Source organism: Pecten maximus, chromosome 11 (assembly GCF_902652985.1).
Source record: "Pecten maximus chromosome 11, xPecMax1.1, whole genome shotgun sequence".
In the NCBI taxonomy this organism is placed as follows: domain Eukaryota; kingdom Metazoa; phylum Mollusca; class Bivalvia; order Pectinida; family Pectinidae; genus Pecten; species Pecten maximus.
This window is the reverse complement of record NC_047025.1, coordinates 35966907-35984781: the sequence shown is the minus strand read 5'-3', so window position 1 is coordinate 35984781 and position 17875 is coordinate 35966907. Positions and strand designations below refer to the sequence as shown.

At 36.9% G+C, this 17875-nt stretch overlaps 3 protein-coding genes across 4 annotated transcripts in view; 2 read left to right on the top strand and 1 right to left on the bottom strand.

The window, feature by feature from the left end:
- LOC117337890 (katanin p80 WD40 repeat-containing subunit B1-like) overlaps window positions 1–3406 on the bottom strand; it is a 36259-nt gene extending 32853 nt beyond the window's left edge. For both annotated transcript variants that reach the window (XR_004534912.1, XM_033899032.1), the window contains exon 1: window positions 3212–3406. Coding sequence is in view for 1 of the 2 variants with exons in the window: in XM_033899032.1 (XP_033754923.1) it covers window positions 3212–3242 (31 nt within the window). In the remaining variant the exon portion in view is untranslated. The remainder of the gene's footprint in view (window positions 1–3211) is intronic.
- A 124-nt stretch (window positions 3407–3530) lies between these two features.
- LOC117338204 (UPF0598 protein CG30010-like) lies at window positions 3531–9873 on the top strand. Its single transcript, XM_033899461.1, has 3 exons — window positions 3531–3719; window positions 7357–7405; window positions 8378–9873. The coding sequence occupies exons 1-3, from the start codon at window positions 3579–3581 to the stop codon at window positions 8866–8868; spliced, it is 681 nt and encodes a 226-aa protein (XP_033755352.1). The 5' UTR covers window positions 3531–3578; the 3' UTR covers window positions 8869–9873.
- Window positions 9874–15549: 5676 nt separating this feature from the next.
- Window positions 15550–17875, top strand: part of LOC117337107 (mRNA (2'-O-methyladenosine-N(6)-)-methyltransferase-like) — a 29738-nt gene continuing 27412 nt past the window's right edge. The window contains exons 1-4 of the mRNA XM_033897896.1: window positions 15550–15644; window positions 16554–16880; window positions 17207–17388; window positions 17499–17653. Of these exons, the coding sequence (XP_033753787.1) occupies window positions 16557–16880; window positions 17207–17388; window positions 17499–17653 (661 nt within the window). The 5' untranslated portion in view covers window positions 15550–15644; window positions 16554–16556. The remainder of the gene's footprint in view (window positions 15645–16553; window positions 16881–17206; window positions 17389–17498; window positions 17654–17875) is intronic.

Below are 17875 nucleotides of genomic sequence, written 5' to 3'. Positions count from 1 at the left end.
CTAATGTACCGCCAAAGTTACGATGCATTACACATGTGAGCGTCCTGAGAAGAATGAGTGTCCTGTGAGGAATGAGTGTCCTGTGAGAGTTTTTTCACGCCCCGCGATTCATTAAAAGATATTTTAAAATTATTTTGTCTGTACCATACAGATGAACATATAAACTATTAGCATGCAAAATTTGACTCTGATTGGACGAGTGCATAATATGCAAATATACCGGCGAAGTTACGGTGCCATACATATATGTGAGTGTCCTGTGAGGAATGAGTGTCCTGTGAGAGTTTTTGTACGCCCCACAATTCGATAAGTAGTACTTTTTGTTAACTCCTTCTGTACCATACAGATGAACATCGAAAATTTATTCATTTTCGATGCAGTGTCCAGTGCGGTTTTTGCACACCCCACAATTCGTACATATACGCGATGTCTATTACTATCAACAAGTACATTTTAGCAAATGCTACGAAAAACAAGTAATAGATTTTAAAATGCATGATATTTGTTTGTTCTGTACTTCCTGCCGCTTGACAAATCGGAGAGCAATGTTACAAAGATATTACAAAAATATTGAATTGGTGACCTTTAGTCTTTATTTTGTCAAATATTGTAATTTTGTATTTGTTTTGGGAAAGGGCGTTGATAAGTTGCAAAAACTTGTGCCAAATCCCCCTGTACTTTTTGTCAATAAAATATATTTGGATAAAATAAATGCTACGACGAATTTACAGTAAGTTTAAGGTGAGTGTCATGTCAGTTTTTTGCACGTTTTGTTGAATTGATAGGCGTGTAATAGATATGAATATTAACTAATAGTATAACTATTTTGAAGTCATCACTGAGTAAAGGGTAAATAGGTTAAGATTTTTGCGCTGCTCTACGAAATAAAGGCCTTAAATTTTAAACGTTAAAAACAACTGTTATTGGTAATGTACGAAAAGCAGTACTGCCGTCAATTATATGTTTAAATGTATCTAAACTTTAAAGTGCGTTAACTATGTAGACAGTGTATTGGCACTTTTACTAAATACGTGTAATTAGAAATTACATTAAAAGTTAAGACTGTGCATTTTCTTGGTGTACATGTTGATCGTGACCGTTAGTTAAATATTGAAGGATTTTACTTTTCATTATATTTTATTAACCATAATTATTTGTTTACATCGTTCCTTTTTCAAAAGGTAATTAACAGTACAGTGTATATGAATTGATTGGTGATGCCAACTAACTCACTTTATATACATATACATGTATAATTATTATATACGGACTTGGGGAGAAAATACGTATATTGTAGGCGTAATAAAGTTATTTATTGTATAATTCTTATAAACGGACTTAGGGAGAAAATACGTATATTTCAGGCGTAATAAAGTTATTTATTGTATAATTCTTATAAACGGACTTAGGGAGAAAATACGTATATTTCAGGCGTAATAAAGTTATTTATAGTATAATTCTTATAAACGGACTTAGGGAGAAAATACGTATATTGTAGGCGTAATAAAGTTAATTCTTGTAGAATTCTTATAAACGGACTTTGGGAGAAAATACGTATATTTCGAGCATGATAAAGTTAATTTTTTGAATAATTATTATATACGGACTTTGGGATAAAATACGTATATTTCAGGCGTAATAAAGTTATTTATTGTATAATTCTTATAAACGGACTTTGGGAGAAAATAGGTGTATTTGTATTTCTTATATAACGGACATAGTTTTGAAGTTTGGGCAGTTCAATCACCAGTGACCATGCCTGCGGCAAGGTACCCGAGGTTGGCACGGCGCCACAGGACACTCACTAGTTAGCCTAGTACACACTGTATTCGAAAGGTAAACAAAATCACGGGGCGTGCGAACACCTCGCGGGACACCCTGCAATGTAACTTTGACGGTGCATTTATATAATATGCACTCGTGCAATCAAGGTCAACTTTTGCATGGTAATAGGCTCAATGTGCATTTGTATGATGCAGAAAAAATAATTCTAAAATATCATTTAATGAGTTGCGGGGCGTGCAAAAACAATCACAGTACACTCATTCCTCACAGGACACTCGTATGTTTATGGCACCGTAACTTCGTGTTCGCCGGTACATTTGTATAGTATGCACTCGTTATATCACAGTCAAATTTTACATGTTAATAGGTTAGATATTCATCTGTATGATACAGAAAAAATAATTCTAAAATATCATTTAATGAATTGCGGGGCGTGCAAAAACACTCACAGGACACTCATTCCTCACAGGTCACATTCCTCGCAGGACACTCGCAGTTTTATGGCACCGTTACTTCGTCTTCGCCATTACATTTGCATGTTATGCACCCGTCCAATCAAAGTCAAATTTTGCATGTTATTAGGTTTAATATTCATCTGTATGATACAGAAAAAATAATTTTAAAATATCGTTTAATGAATTGCGGGGCGTGCGAAAACCTCACAGGACACTCGCATGTGCACTGCACCGTAACTATGTCGTTAAAAATGCATAATATGCACACGTCCAATCAAAGTGAAATTTTGCATGTTAATGGGTTCGATGTTCATCTGTATGATACAGAAAAAAATATTTAAAAATATCACTTAACGAATTGCGGGGCGTGAAAAAACTCTCACAGGACACTCATTCCTCACAGGACACTCATTAGGCACACCCACGTGGGGCAGTTGCCAGGTACTGACTGTAGGCCGGTGGTTTTTCTCCGGGTACTCCGGCTTTCCTCCACCTCCAAAACCAGGCACGTCCTTAAATGACCCTGGCTGTTAATAGGACGTGAAACAAAAACAAACCAAACTGTGTCCATTATGCAATACAATAGGTGTTTTTTGAGTGTCATATTCATATATTACGACTCAATTTTTGTACAGTTTGCCATTAATAATGCACAATCGAGTTTTCCATAAACTGGGGAAGTCCCTAAAAGCGTAGCCTGTTCAACGCGTCTTCACTATGTATATTCTTACAAAGAACATATCAAACTGAACACAAATTATAAATTCTGTCGGGGAGGGGGGGGGGGGGGTAATAAATTTTACAAGCCTAACCTAGTCTTATTCTAAATATGTTTTAGTTTACGTCTGATGACATAAAGTTCCCCATGACGTCATAGTAACAGCACATTTATTGGGAAATTATGAAGGTATTTATGCACCGTGTGTATCGTAACTAGAGTGATTCTACTCGTATTAGCTTTGATGACTTACGAAGTTTCCATGCTCTTTTCGTATGCGACATCTTCAATTCAGATTTCCTCAAACACAGATATTTGTTTCTCTATTGATACGCTAAATATCAATCATTCCAGAACCACCCTCCGATTCATTCTTGGGCTCTTAGTATTTAAGAGTGTCATTCTTGGGAATGAAAAGGCATGTCAATTGTTAAAAGTGCTCATCAGGGAAATATGGCTCTAACTGTAATGTGTCGAATTTGTTGATTGGATAATACTGAAATCGGAAGTAAGCATCAGACCAATCAGCTAGTTGGTTTCAACTTGGGTTTATTGAACTAAATGCGCATGTCAAGTCAAATGACTTCCGACCAAAACAAAACTGCATCTGGAAATAGAACATGCATCTTTTAAGACTGCGGTTCAATGCCAAGAATTACTGCCAGCCAAAACTATGGTGTCGAAGTGTACATTATATACAAGGACAATCGCCTGAACCAAAGATAAGGGAATATTTCTACTTTATCGACCATCAAGGCCAGGTAAATAAATCGGCTGTACCGTTACTGAGGCCTACTACACTTACAGTAGCATGAATTTAGGCCTATTGCATTCTGACAGATACACCAGACATCATTTGTCTAAGTCTGGTGTCAGCGCTAGAGAAAACTCGGGCTATCTATTGATCTGTTGAACAGAAATGACATCAAAGAAGTGTAATGCAAACTCTTTTTGAGAACCGCTGACATGTACACTGTATGCATAAAAAAGAGATGTCAATAAAATTGCAGTTATGAAACACATAGCTGCGACAACGTAGATCTGGACGACGGACGGACAATTTCTGACAGATGGTCGTCGTCAGAGCTACGATTCCCTTCCATTGACGGTAGTGTTGCAAAACATTGAACCTCAAAAATGCTACAAATAGCGGATATCGTGTAACTTTGGAGTAATAGTTCGTATAATTAAACATTTCTAATACAATTTTGCAATGTGTTAGCATACCGTCTAATCTGGAAATCTTTAATTCGCAAATTCTGATATCATACTGCTCGGAGTTGTCTCCATGATCTGCCATGATATATACTTCTCGAGGAACTCTCGCGAGGATGCTGACCCAAATATGGAACCTGTGACCATATATGGATGAAGCTACTACGATAAATAAATACATAATCAGAGATATTTAACCACTGTTTTGTAACTCTTGTGAAGAAAGTGAATCTTACTTTGCGTAATTAGAAAATTTCAGAATGAATTGACCTTCCTCACCGAGGTATATAACTCCGAATCTGTTTTTCTGTTGAAATCTCGCAGGAAATATCATTAGCATCAATTTATTTTGATTTCCTTATAAGGAAATTGACCTTTATGCTTGTATCAAAGATGGCAGTATGTTTGAACTGATATCTCTGTGTCTTGCTCGAGCTCGTTTTGGATTTTACTATTTATTATCAAACAATTGACGTAATGTGCAGGTTTGTGGCTTGAATATTGATAATAGATACCAGAATCATCAATTTGCATGTGTTTTTTTATCAGAGAAAATTTTAACCACAGCTAAATACTGCCCGATGTGAATCACATCGGGGCTTGCTACACTATCGGCAACGGGAGGGACTTCATACCCTGCCGGAGAGCAGTGTAGGCAGGGTATGAATATTCGTTCTACATTTGTCGTGTCCGATCGAGAGAATCAAAATACCAAGGGCTAGGGGACCTTTAGACAAAACTGTTTCATGACCACAGTTAGGGGCCCACGCTTTTGAAAACAGAATTGTAAATATATTGAAATTGTTGCCCTCAATTGTGGTTGAGTCACCAATCGTAATTGCATTCAAGTCAAATTGCAATAGATTATGTTTAATCATCCATCCCATGAAGTTTTTATCTGGTGTGTTATAAGTGTATATAGTGTGTAAAGGTTATCCTCTGTGCAACTGTGAAGTTGCGAAATCAAGTGACAATATCAAAATGTATCAAAAGAAGCTAAGAAGCTTAGAGGACAACAACAACTATGAACTATTTACTTTTATAGTCTATTGACTAGTCTGTATCTCTGGTAAATACTTAGTTAATATACCCCTTATCTAGACAAATCTTCTCTTTAGATTGGTTGAGTGTAAGGCTGGTAAGCCAGAGGTCCCGGGTTTGATCCTTAGCGGAGGCAGTCATTTAGATGTAATTAACCATGCACTCAGTTACAAGTCAATATATTATACTAACGATCTACAAATCCTTAGAATTTTTTTGTTAAATTGATAGCATAATATCACAGAATAACATCTTTTAAAGGGACCATTGATAAAGGATAGAGTGTAATGATAATCTTATGGTACATCTTTTAAAAACATGGGTACCAGTATGCATTTTTGGCTTAATATATCTCTATATATTGGTCTCTCCCTTGACCATCCCTGTAACTTCATCAAGGTGGGGTCTCAGGTGACCTATTATGATCAGCCTTTTATCTGCTGTCATCTGTCGTAAACAAGTTACATTTTTGACTTCTCAATAACCAAGATGCCCTAGGTCATGATATTGAACACGTAACATGCTGGGATGAAGGACTACAAAGTTTGTTCAAATCATTGACATTGACCTACTTTCAATGTCACTGGGGTCAAGTTGATTAAAATCTTGAAATGACTTATCAATAGCCAAGAGGCACAGGGTTATGGTATTGGGACAGTGGCATTTACAAACAAACAAAACATTAACTATCGTTATGTATTTCAGAAATCAGTTGACTATAAAGGTCCATTGGCCTCTTGATTCATGAAAAATTCATTATCATCAAGAAATCAGATTGCAAAATTAAAGTTTCTGATTCATTTCTGATATTTCAGCAAGTCAAAAGAGAACCAGTACTGGTGTGTATATTTTAGCTCACCTAATCTGAAGGAGTGATGAACTTATGCGATGGCACAATGTCCATCACTGTCAATATTTCCTTTAAACTGCTACTTATCCTGAAAACATGAATTAAGTTTGGTGAAATTTAGTCTGGAGCATTATTGGGAAAAGGATATTCAGTGTTGCATAAAAGGAGGGAGGGGCTTACTTGGAGGTCAGAGGGGCGAGGCCCAATAGAGGAAATAAAGGTTAATCCTTTTCTGGTACTGAATGACTGAATGGATTTTGATGAAATTAGGTTTTCAGAATTAATGGGCAAAGAAGATTTAAGTGTCTTCTTCCCTGTGGCCAGAGAAATGGAGCCCAAAAGGGGATACAGAAGTCAAATAATTAAATAACTACTAGTCCTGAACAAATGAATGGATTTTGATAAAATTTTGTCTGGATCATTATTGGATGAAAGAGATTCAATGTTGTATAGATGGAGGATGTGGCTGCCCTTTGACTAGACAGGAGATGTGGGGTGCAATAGGGGGAAATAGAGGTAAACTCTTCTAAGTCCTGAACGGTTAAAAAGATTTGATCAAATTTGATCTGGAGCATTCTTCAGTGCAGAAGATCATATAGCTTCAAAATATTTTTCTGTTTGTTGGGATGAAGGCATTTTGTCTTAATTTAGTTAAGAGCATCCATTGGTAGGTCTGTCCTTCTGAGGCCTAAGTGGTGGCTCTAAAAGGGGAAATAAAGTATTTCATTTGAAGTCTTTCTTCTGTATGGATAAAGGGATTTTGATTCAGTCTGCAGCATTCTTTGAGGAATGTCCCTGAATATTGTATATTATGTATCCCATATATATATATATATATGCATGAGGGGATGGGTCCAATAGATCAGAGGATGTCACAATTGGTTACTAAAGTTGAATGCTTTTTAACTGATTTTGCTTTGAATCATCTTTAGAACCAGAAAGCTAAATCTTATTTGATGGAAAGTGTTAACTTCCTCTTATGATACATGGAGATTCAGAGATGCAGTTAAAAAAACAGGTCATACATGTATTTGTTATAAAACATTTGGAAGTTTGAACATTTCTTCAATAAACTGTATAGATTATGGCTCTCCACTTCTTGGAAAAGGTACATCTCATCATATTATTATATGATATGCATCAGTATGATAACATTCTTAAACTTTTCACAATAAGTATGGCATTTGTATTGTATTAATTTCAAATTTTATGAAATAAATGATTCTAATGGTAAACCATATTTTTATCTTAATATGTATATTATAAACATGTAATGTTTTTATCTTTGACAGCTCTTTCTTGATGATGCAAAGATGAAAAATTTCACTTCATGTTTCAAAGGTAAGTAATCTGTAGGAGTATTTTCCCATACCTGTTAGCTCGCTGTCTGAAGGATCGGTGAGCTTATGTCAAGGCACAGCAGCCATCGTCCATTGACTTAACACTACTAGTCATGAACCACTGAGTAGATTTTAACCAAATTTGGTCTAAAGCGACCTAAAGCATCCTTAGGTGAAGGGGAACCAATTTTGAATGATGGTTGCAAGACTTCTTCTATAGATATGAATAGATTTGGTCCATATTTAGCTTAAAGCATCTTTGGGTGAAGGGAACCAATTATGTATAAGCTGTGGTCCCTGGCCTCCCAAGGACCTGAAGGCCTGGCCCAATATGGGGAAACACAATTGTATGTGTTAAATGCAGAAATAGTATTACATAAGTAGAAATAAAATCATTCAAACATGCAGTAAAAAGCTATTGACCATAACTTACTAAGATAAAGGACTATCAGATTTTGTTTAACTGGTCTTCCATTGAACACAGGAGTAAATGAATTAGTGTCATAAAAACACCACCAAACAAATCCTCAATACCACTAGTTATAATATTTGACATGTTGCATGTTCAGGTATAGGGTGTTTAAATGAATTACCTAAACCTACATTCAAGTTCATAGTATGTCAAGGCCTGGGATTATGATATTAGATCATAGCTTAGGGATAGGGAATCAAATGTTGACATGAATGATTATGACAAGATCCCAAAGGTCAGATTTCAGGTAATTCCTTCTTACAAATCACAAGGACTATAGAAGGTTAAAAATTCAAACTGTCACCTTTTGTCCAGTGAAGTTTTAAGTGTATATTGTGGGTTTGACACTATTGTCAATAAGCAAGGTAGCAAATGAAAACAAAAGGACATCAATATGTTTATAACTGAAAGGCATTACTGGTACAATTTGTTTAAGTCCAGGTAATGGCTGAATTATATCATAGTATTTATATTATTCTTGCTTCTCATTTCTGTTTTCAGAGAAAGATTTCCTGGCATTTTTCTTCAAAAGATTAAGATTGAATGAGACTTCAAGATATAGAGAAGATTTTCCTTTTTTATCCCCCTGTGGCAGGGAACGTAACTTTATACGGTGTGACGATAGACCTATTGTTTACACACATATTTTAGACACACCATCTCCAGGTGACCTTGACCTCTTGTCATATGGAGGGGCAGGAACTTCACTGACTGTAAAATTTGAACCTCAGAGAATTTGTATGTTACCTAACACAGGACGTGTGTATCACCCAGCAGCCTCGGCCCTTGGTGGAATTGGACTTATCAAATCTAGCATTGCCATTGAAATCAGTCGATATTTTGAATTTGAAAAGGGTGAAAATAACCCACCTACCAAGTTCGATTGGAAAGGAAAGACTTATACTTTGACAAATGAGCTCATTGATATCATGGACTTAAATGCTGAGGAGGCTCGCGATTTATTGTATGAACAGCAGGATAAAGTTAGTTAGCATTCACTTTTGTGAATAGGTGTATAAACATGCAGTTTTTATGTGATGGGTGGAATGAGTTTATTTATAACATTAGCTATGCTTTTCATTGATTTGTAATAAAGGTATTGCTATTGAAGTGTTCATAGATTAAAAAATTATTAAAATTTCTATCTCATGTCTTCATTGCTGTGAATGTAAGTGATGAACTGACTCCTCTGAGCATGTAAGTGATGAACTGACTCCTCTGAGCATGTAAGTGGTGAACTGACTCCTCTGAGCATGTAAGTGGTGAACTGACTCCTCTGAGCATGTAAGTGGTGAACTGACTCCTCTGAGGTTTGATTGGACTCCTGTCAAAGGTGATCTACAGTAGTGTATGATCACAAATGATGTAGTCTACACTTGGACAAGCCTCTATATGGACATATATTTTTGCTGTTCTAGTGTGTAGACTACACTTGCCATTGTTAACATTATATATATTACACATTATCATTGAAAATCATCTTTCACCACAATATTGTGATATATGTGAAAATTTAACATTTCATCCTTTATATGCAGTGAAGTTGTCAAAATTAGAAATGTTAACATCTTATCAATTACATATCTATATACTACTTATGTATCTCATGAACTTTTAATTTTGTTTGGAACAAGGATTTCTGTTAGCTAAAATTTGCATGTTACATCGTCCGTCAGTTGGTTTCTCATAAACCAAAATGCTGATGGTCTTGATATTGTGTCTGAGGGATGGTGGAAAGAAGGATAACAAATTTGGTTCAAAGGAATGAACCTGACCTACTTTCAGGGTCAAATGCATTTAAATCTTTTAGAACAACTTCTCAAAAATCAAGATTCATGACATTGCATGGGCCAGTAGCATGCTGGGATAAAGGTCTACCACACTGGTGCAAATGAATAACCTAGATCTCCTTACAAGACCACTGGAGTCAAATGTGCTTAAACTGTTAGGAAGTGCTACCATGTTTATTCAAATAAATCTTCTTTTTTTTCAAAGAATGAGTGAATTTGACATCTCCATGACCTAAAGCAACTTAATGATTCACACCAATGTAATGTTCCAACAAAGTCTTTACTTGATAAGCTGTAGAACAGATGAGTGATACAGGCCCATTACGCCTTTTGTTATTACAATGTGTTGGTAATTAGTCTACAAGTTGATTTGGCTACACTTTATTTAAAACTGGACCATATACATAAAAATGTATGTATATAAGAATCTATGGGCCAACTTATTTATGGAATACATGTATATGAGAATATGTAAGCCAACTTATTTACAAATTTATTTATGGAACGGGGGCCAAGATAGTTCAGTCAGTTAGAGCCCTGCCCAAGTAACCTCATATGTAGGTCCAAGGTGCATGAAAAATTGGCCGTTCTGCTCAGTTGTGGCTGTGGCTCGGACAAGACACTTTCCCCCTATAAGTTGGTGGCATGGAACGGGCCTCCTGTATGTTGTTCAGTGAGGTAGTCACCAACTACTACATGCAGACCCTGCCTTAAAGTTACCCTGGCTGTTAATCCAAGCAAACAAACAAATAGTTATGGAGCATTTTAGAATCTTTGGACCAACTTATTTATCAAACGTTTGAGAATCATTTGGACTCTTTGAACCAATTTATTTATCGAACATTTGCAGAAAGAAACTATATAAAGACCCCCCCCCCCCCCTTAGGTGCAAGTCTAGCTCACGAAAGCAATATGTTGATGAAATATCAGAAAGATCACAAAAGGATTTAATTAAACATAACTACAATGCACCAACACTGTCAGAAATAAATAAATAGTTTCAAATGTTTTGATGTTGTGTCCAGTTTAGACAGGTGTCACTGTGGTGTCCAGTTTAGACAAATGTCACTGTTGTGTCCAGTTTAGACAGGTGTCATTGTGGTGTCCAGTTTAGACAGATGTCACTGTGGTTTTCCAGTTTAGACAGGTGTCACTGTGGTGTCTAGTTTAGACAGATGCCACTGTGGTGTCCAGTTTAGACAGATGTGGCTGTTGTGTCCAGTTTAGACAGGTGTCACTGTGGTGTCCAGTTTAGACAGGTGTCACTGTGGTGTCCAGTTTAGACAGATGTCACTGTGGTGTCCAGTTTAGACAGATGTCACTGTGGTTTTCCAGTTTAGACAGGTGTCACTGTGGTGTCTAGTTTAGACAGATGCCACTGTGGTGTCCAGTTTAGACAGGTGTGGCTGTTGTGTCCAGTTTAGACAGGTGTCACTGTGGTGTCCAGTTTAGACAGGTGTCACTGTGGTGTCCAGTTTAGACAGATGTCACTGTGGTGTCCAGTTTAGACAGATGTCACTGTGGTGTCCAGTTTAGACAGGTGTCACTGTGGTGTCCAGTTTAGACAGATGTCACTGTGGTGTCCAGTTTAGACAGGTGTCACTGTGGTGTCCAGTTTAGACAGATGTCACTGTGGTGTCCAGTTTAGACAGGTGTCACTGTGGTGTCCAGTTTAGACAGGTGTCACTGTGGTGTCCAGTTTAGACAGATGTCACTGTGGTGTCCAGTTTAGACAGATGTGGCTGTTGTGTCCAGTTTAGACAGATGTGACTGTGGTTTTCAGTTTAGACAGGTGTCATTGTGGTGTCCAGTTTAGACAGATGTCACTGTGGTTTTCAGTTTAGACAGGTGTCATTGTGGTGTCCAGTTTAGACAGATGTCACTGTGGTTTTCAGTTTAGACAGGTGTCATTGTGGTGTCCAGTTTAGACAGATGTCACTGTGGTTTTCAGTTTAGACAGGTGTCACTGTGGTGTCCAGTTTAGACAGGTGTCACTGTGGTGTCCAGTTTAGACAGATGTCACTGTGGTGTCCAGTTTAGACAGGTGTCATTGTGGTGTCCAGTTTAGACAGGTGTCACTGTGGTGTCCAGTTTAGACAGATGTCACTGTGGTTTTCAGTTTAGACAGGTGTCACTGTGGTGTCCAGTTTAGACAGATGTCACTGTGGTGTCCAGTTTAGACAGGTGTCACTGTAGTGATCATTTAAGACAAGGGTCACTGTGGTTTTCAGTTAAGACAGGTGTCACTGTGGTATCCAGTTTAGACAGATGTGGCTGTTGTGTCCAGTTTAGACAGGTGTCACTGTGGTGTCCAGTTTAGACAGGTGTCACTGTGGTGTCCAGTTTAGACAGATGTGGCTGTGGTGTCCAGTTTAGACAGGTGTCACTGTGGTGTCCAGTTTAGACAGGTGTCACTGTGGTGTCCAGTTTAGACAGATGTCACTGTTGTGTCCAGTTTAGACAGGTGTCACTGTTGTGTCCAGTTTAGACAGGTGTCACTGTGGTTTTCAGTTTAGACAGGTGTCACTGTGGTTTTCAGTTTAGACAGGTGTCACTGTGGTGTTCCACACCAACAGATATCACTGATATCAAGTTAAGACATATTTAATGCGGTGTACAATTCAGACAGGTGTAACGATAGTATCCAGATATGACAGGTGTCATTATGGTGTCTAGTTTTGACAGGTCCATCTGTGATGTCCAGCTTGGACATGTATCACTGTGGTTTCCAGTTTAGACAGATGTCACTGTGGTGTCCAATTCAGACAGATTCCACTGTTGTTATTAGTTTAGACAGGTGTCATTGTGGTATCCAGTTTAGACAGGTGTCATTGTGGTATCCAGTTTAGAAAGGTGTCGCTATGGTTTTCAGTTAAGACCTTGGTGCATCAGGCCTTAAAGGAGAAAAGGGCTGTAAAATCTTTTGTGTCCTTTATACCCAGAAACAATAGATATTTTCCATTAATGAATGGAAAGGTACATTATGTTATTAAGGTAACAGTGATTTTAACTTCCCACACAATCAATTCCACCCTGTGGATGTGAAAATTACCACGCTGTACAATTAATAATGTGAAAGAACTCTTGAGATTTATCACTTCCAGTATAAAATTATTCTTCATTTGAAATGAAAATAATTGTCTTGGGATGGCAGGTTCATTGTATAGAGTATTGTAAAGGGGATGGAGATGAAGCAGGGAAATTGATTGGTACAGTAATTAAAAAAAACAGACGATCAAGCTTCTATCCTGGTGTCTGAGGGCAGGTGAGTCTATAATGCCTATATTTATATGCAGCATTGTATCAATTGTATTGCTACCATTAGCTTGTAATGAATGACAACTTTCAAGGTCACAAGAGATCATACACCTTGTAGCATCTTGGTGTGAAAGGCTATAAATTGTTCAAGTGAATTCAGTTTTGACTTTCTTTGACATTTACAGCACTGAATTACTGATCAGCTATACAGACCAACTGAATTGGGACTGCATGTTATAAAATAACCTGCTTCCAATGCAAGCCAACAGGCCTGATAACATGTAAGTTGATGTAACTTGTTTCGCAATTGTTGTAAAATAAGTTTAACATATACAAAATAAATGTATTTATAAAACGTATACACATAAATAGCACTCAGGAATACTACAGGTATAGATTAGTTATGTTCACTTGTTACTCACCTGGCACATATGGCCTCTGACATCTGTGTGTTGTACATCTGTCAACTTTTCCTACATTAAATTACTATTACCAGTCAATGGATTTTGACCAAAGGTCTTAAACATCCTTGGGTTAAAGGGAACCAATTTTAAATAAACGGTGAATGTGGCCTCCCAGGTAAATTCTTCAAAATCCTCTGCATCCATAGAATTAAAAGTATTTGGTCTTAAGCATCCAATGGTAAAGGGAGAACCTATTTTGTAAAAACAGTGGGCCTGGAATCTCAGGGGCCTGAGGGGTGGGACCCAATAGGGGAAATACAAATGTATAGCAAATTATTTAAAAATCTTCATCTGTAGAAATGAAAGAAATTGGTCCATATTAAATTTGGTCTGAAGCATTTTTAGATGAAGGGAAACAAATTTTGTAGAAACAGTGGGAACATGTCTAGCTGGAACCCCAGGGGCATAAGGGGCAGGGCCCAATAGAGGAAATATAGCAAATTCTTCGTCTTCTATAGGAATGAAAGACTTTGGTCAATATTTCGCCTTAAGCATCCTTGGGTAAAGGGAAACCAATCTTGTATTAGAGTTGCAATTTTGTATAAAAGTTGGATTGGAATTAAAGAACAACTCACCTGTTTTTTTTTCAATGTAGAACATTTTATAACATTACAAAACAAATTGGTCAGAATTAAACATTGAATCAACTGACCGAAAGTGAAGTTCACTGGGTCAGAGGTCAAGGTAAAATAATGTGTCTCTTCACTGATACATTTGATGATATTATGAAGCAACGTTAGTCATGATTAAACAATAAGTCAACTGACCAAATGTCAAGGTCATTGGGTCAAAGGTGTGGGGCAGATTTTTCACTAATAAACATTTTATGATGATATACAAAAACAAAACAAAATTGCTTGGAATTAATCAATGAGTCAACTAACTAAATGTCCAAAGTTAAAGGTCAAGGTCATTTTTTCTAATTTTTCACTGATGAACATTTTTTCTCAACATCACTACAAACAAGAAGACTACAAACAAGACTCATTCTATTCTACAACATCATACACCAACATGTATCCATAGAATGCAGCAACATCCTTCACTCAACAGACTAGAACCAGACAAGCACACCCCTACACTTACAAACACATATCTGCTACAAAGGTCGACACATATATCGACACATATAAATTCTCCTTCTTTCCTCACACAATTACACAATGGAACCTCCTCTCGGTAGCAGCAGTACAGTGCACCATACTATCCTTTTAACCATACAAATTTTTTTTTTAAACTCTCTCTCTTTTTAATTAGCACCCCTGTGCACCCAACACTTCACATATTAATCATCATTATTGACGGAGGGGAGTTATTATTATTATTAGAAGAAGAAGAAGAAGAAGAAGAAGAAAAGAAGAAGAAAAAAAGAAGATATATCAAACTGAACCTCAGCAATATATAAGTAAAGCCACGCTACAGGGCCTTGATTGTTGAACTGTCAATTTTCTTTTGGAAGCATTATGTTATATTTAGTTAAAGGAGAAAATGACAGAAATGCGTGACACTGAGAGGCTTTAGATCCAAAATATGGGGAAACTCTTGTGTGCTTATAAGCTTTGCCAAAATATTATTGTCTATTGAAATAGCTTGGTGAACAATACAGGCCCCATGGGCCTCCTGTTTTTCTCTATTAACTTTCAAAAATATTAAGCTGCAGATCTAATAATTATATTCTTATGATTCTAATAATATACATATGATCCAAACTTAACACACAAAAATTGGGAAAATGAAAAAATGTATTGAACGACTCTCGTAATATTTAGACTAATGCAAGTGAATGAGATTTACATACAATATGCTAATGAATTTGGATTGATTGTGCTGAATCAACATCCGGGTTCTCGTTGGACTATAGCAAGTCTATGAGATTTACATACAATATGCTAATGAATTTGGATTGATTGTGCTGAATCAACATCCGGGTTCTCGTTGGACTATATAATATGCCGATTTACTTTTCATACGGAATATATTATAGTTCTCTGTGTGTACAATAATAAATCTATAGAATATCCTCATTTTTTTTATACTTTAATACAATGATACGTTCACTACATGTGTTATGAATTTTTGTTTTGTAAAGCAGTAATAGCTCTAACAATATTTCTAAATACCATTTTCGTTTCATTTTTGTAGTGAGGTATAATTTTACATTTACCTCATTAAAGCACTCCGCCGATGGCGTCATCTCGCTTGCCGTGGGAGAGATCGTCTCTCGTTTTTAGCGGTGTTTGCGGAAGTTAACTGAAAGTAGTTATATATTTTTGGTGCATATTATAGAGGATGTACTAGTTTATTATATGTGATAAAAGATATTCACGATCTGTGGATGCAAAATCATGGAACACGAAAGAAAATTTCGTGCCCGTAGTGTCTATGTTGTTACTGAACTGTGTACACCGAGATAGAAATAGGATAGCAAGTACAAGTAGCGGCATTCGCAAGTACTTGGTGATTTCTTTTAATATGTGGATATAATTCATGGCAACACTTATATCAATAAAAGGGGACATTTTGCTGTATGTTACACCAGTAATATATGCGACGCAGTTCTCAAAATTACGTCATCTGATTCATATCCGTAATAAGGATAAGCAAGACAAATTTCAGTATCTACACAGACATCCATAAATACAGTCCCTAATGCCGACATCAGATATTTTATGAACACATTTCCAAAGCAGCTGCTATTTTATGAACACATTTCCAAAGCAGCTGCTATGCAGATGGTGGCTGTATATAGATGTATAACAATTCAACAATGACATGTAATGCCCAGAAATCGCACAATTTATGTGTCGTATGATAAGGATTAACTTGACTAGTGAATTGCATATTGACCCATGAATTTAGGTTGGATTTAAATATTTAGTTGATTTCATCGTTTTTATCCCAAAGCTGATTAATAGGATGGTAAATTCAATGCAAAGTCCCAGTGTATACTTAAGATATTGCATCTCCATGTGTCTAGGTATATATAGGTTCATATATCATATATATTCTGGTTGCTTGAAGTTGCCAATGATGATTTGCTGTTAATTATGGAGATATTTAATTTCATGTGCTGGTTAAATTGGCTATATTGTATACTAATTTTAAATGTCTATGGCAATGCAGACATTTTAGTTCAGAAACTAACCTTTTCCTGCATTATTGTAGGTGATGAAAATGGAACCGCAGCCTAAGGTTTCCCAGAATGGGGACAATGGATCTCCCCAATTGAAGAAAGTGATTGACCCAGTAGCAGGATTATCAAAGGATGGCATCACTATGACGCCACCTATCAATCACTCGCCCATCCCCCGACAGGACTCGCTCCCACTGTCACCACAGCAACCCATGTCTCCAGACCCAGTCCATGATCTGCCAGAGGAACTACTCCTGGCTGGATGGAGAAAGTTTTGGAGCAAACGAGAACAACGGCCATATTTTTTCAACAAAAACACTAATGAATCTCTATGGGATCAGCCCCCACCCATTGGTGGTGTAAGTAGAAAAGTTGAAAGCTTAAGAGCTAGCATTAGATAGTAATACATATTGATACATAAGTTCAAGAAACATGAATGATTTTATGATAACTTGATAAGTGAATACTTCTTTTTATACTTTATTCAAGGTGATAAAACTCTGGTGTGAATTAATGTTTTAACTGGATTACTGGGCGTCTTTAATCCAACACCAGACATTGAAGTATTGGGGTAAATACTGAGGAATTAATTTCTGCTTGCCCAGAGGGAACTTGATGTTATAGCTGCAATGTTTATAATGCTTGCGTTTCAAGTATCCTAAGAAATGATGTTGATGTTTTGTAGCAACAGCCAGATTTGTTGACTGACCCCCTGGGTATAGGATCCGGACCACCTCAGATTTCAGGGGACGTCCGACTGAGTCGGCCAAGTATAGAAATACCACCAGCACAAGTAGGGGAGAAGCGACGGTCTAGTGCAGAGATGGGACCACTCAGTCCAACAAAGAGACCTGCATTTGCTTATAGGTAAGAGAGATTGCTTTCTATATATCATGTATTCAGAGACCTGAAAAATATTTGTTTTCCTCACACTCAAAACCAAAGGTATAACATAAATGTATTAATATGTTTTTCAGCCCTTTCTGGAATTTTGATGTACCAAGTAATGTTGTTATATTTGAGCGTGCTCCTCCTGTGCTTCCTCCTCCACATCCCGACATGGAGATTCTCCGAGCACAGATGGTTGCCCGACTCCGGACACACTACCAGGAGCTGTGCCAAGCCAGAGAAGGTTGGTGTAGTTTAAGGGATTTTCAGATTAATGTAGTTCAGAGACAATGACTCGGTCATTATCAGAAAATTACATCACAGTTGTAGAAATTCTGCAGCAGGGATCACCACAATTTCAAAATGATGTGGTGCCACGTTTCGAGAAACAACACCAATTATGATAAGAATAGATAACAGTTATTAAATGATAAAATCCAGAGATTTAGGGGATATTCTGAGATTA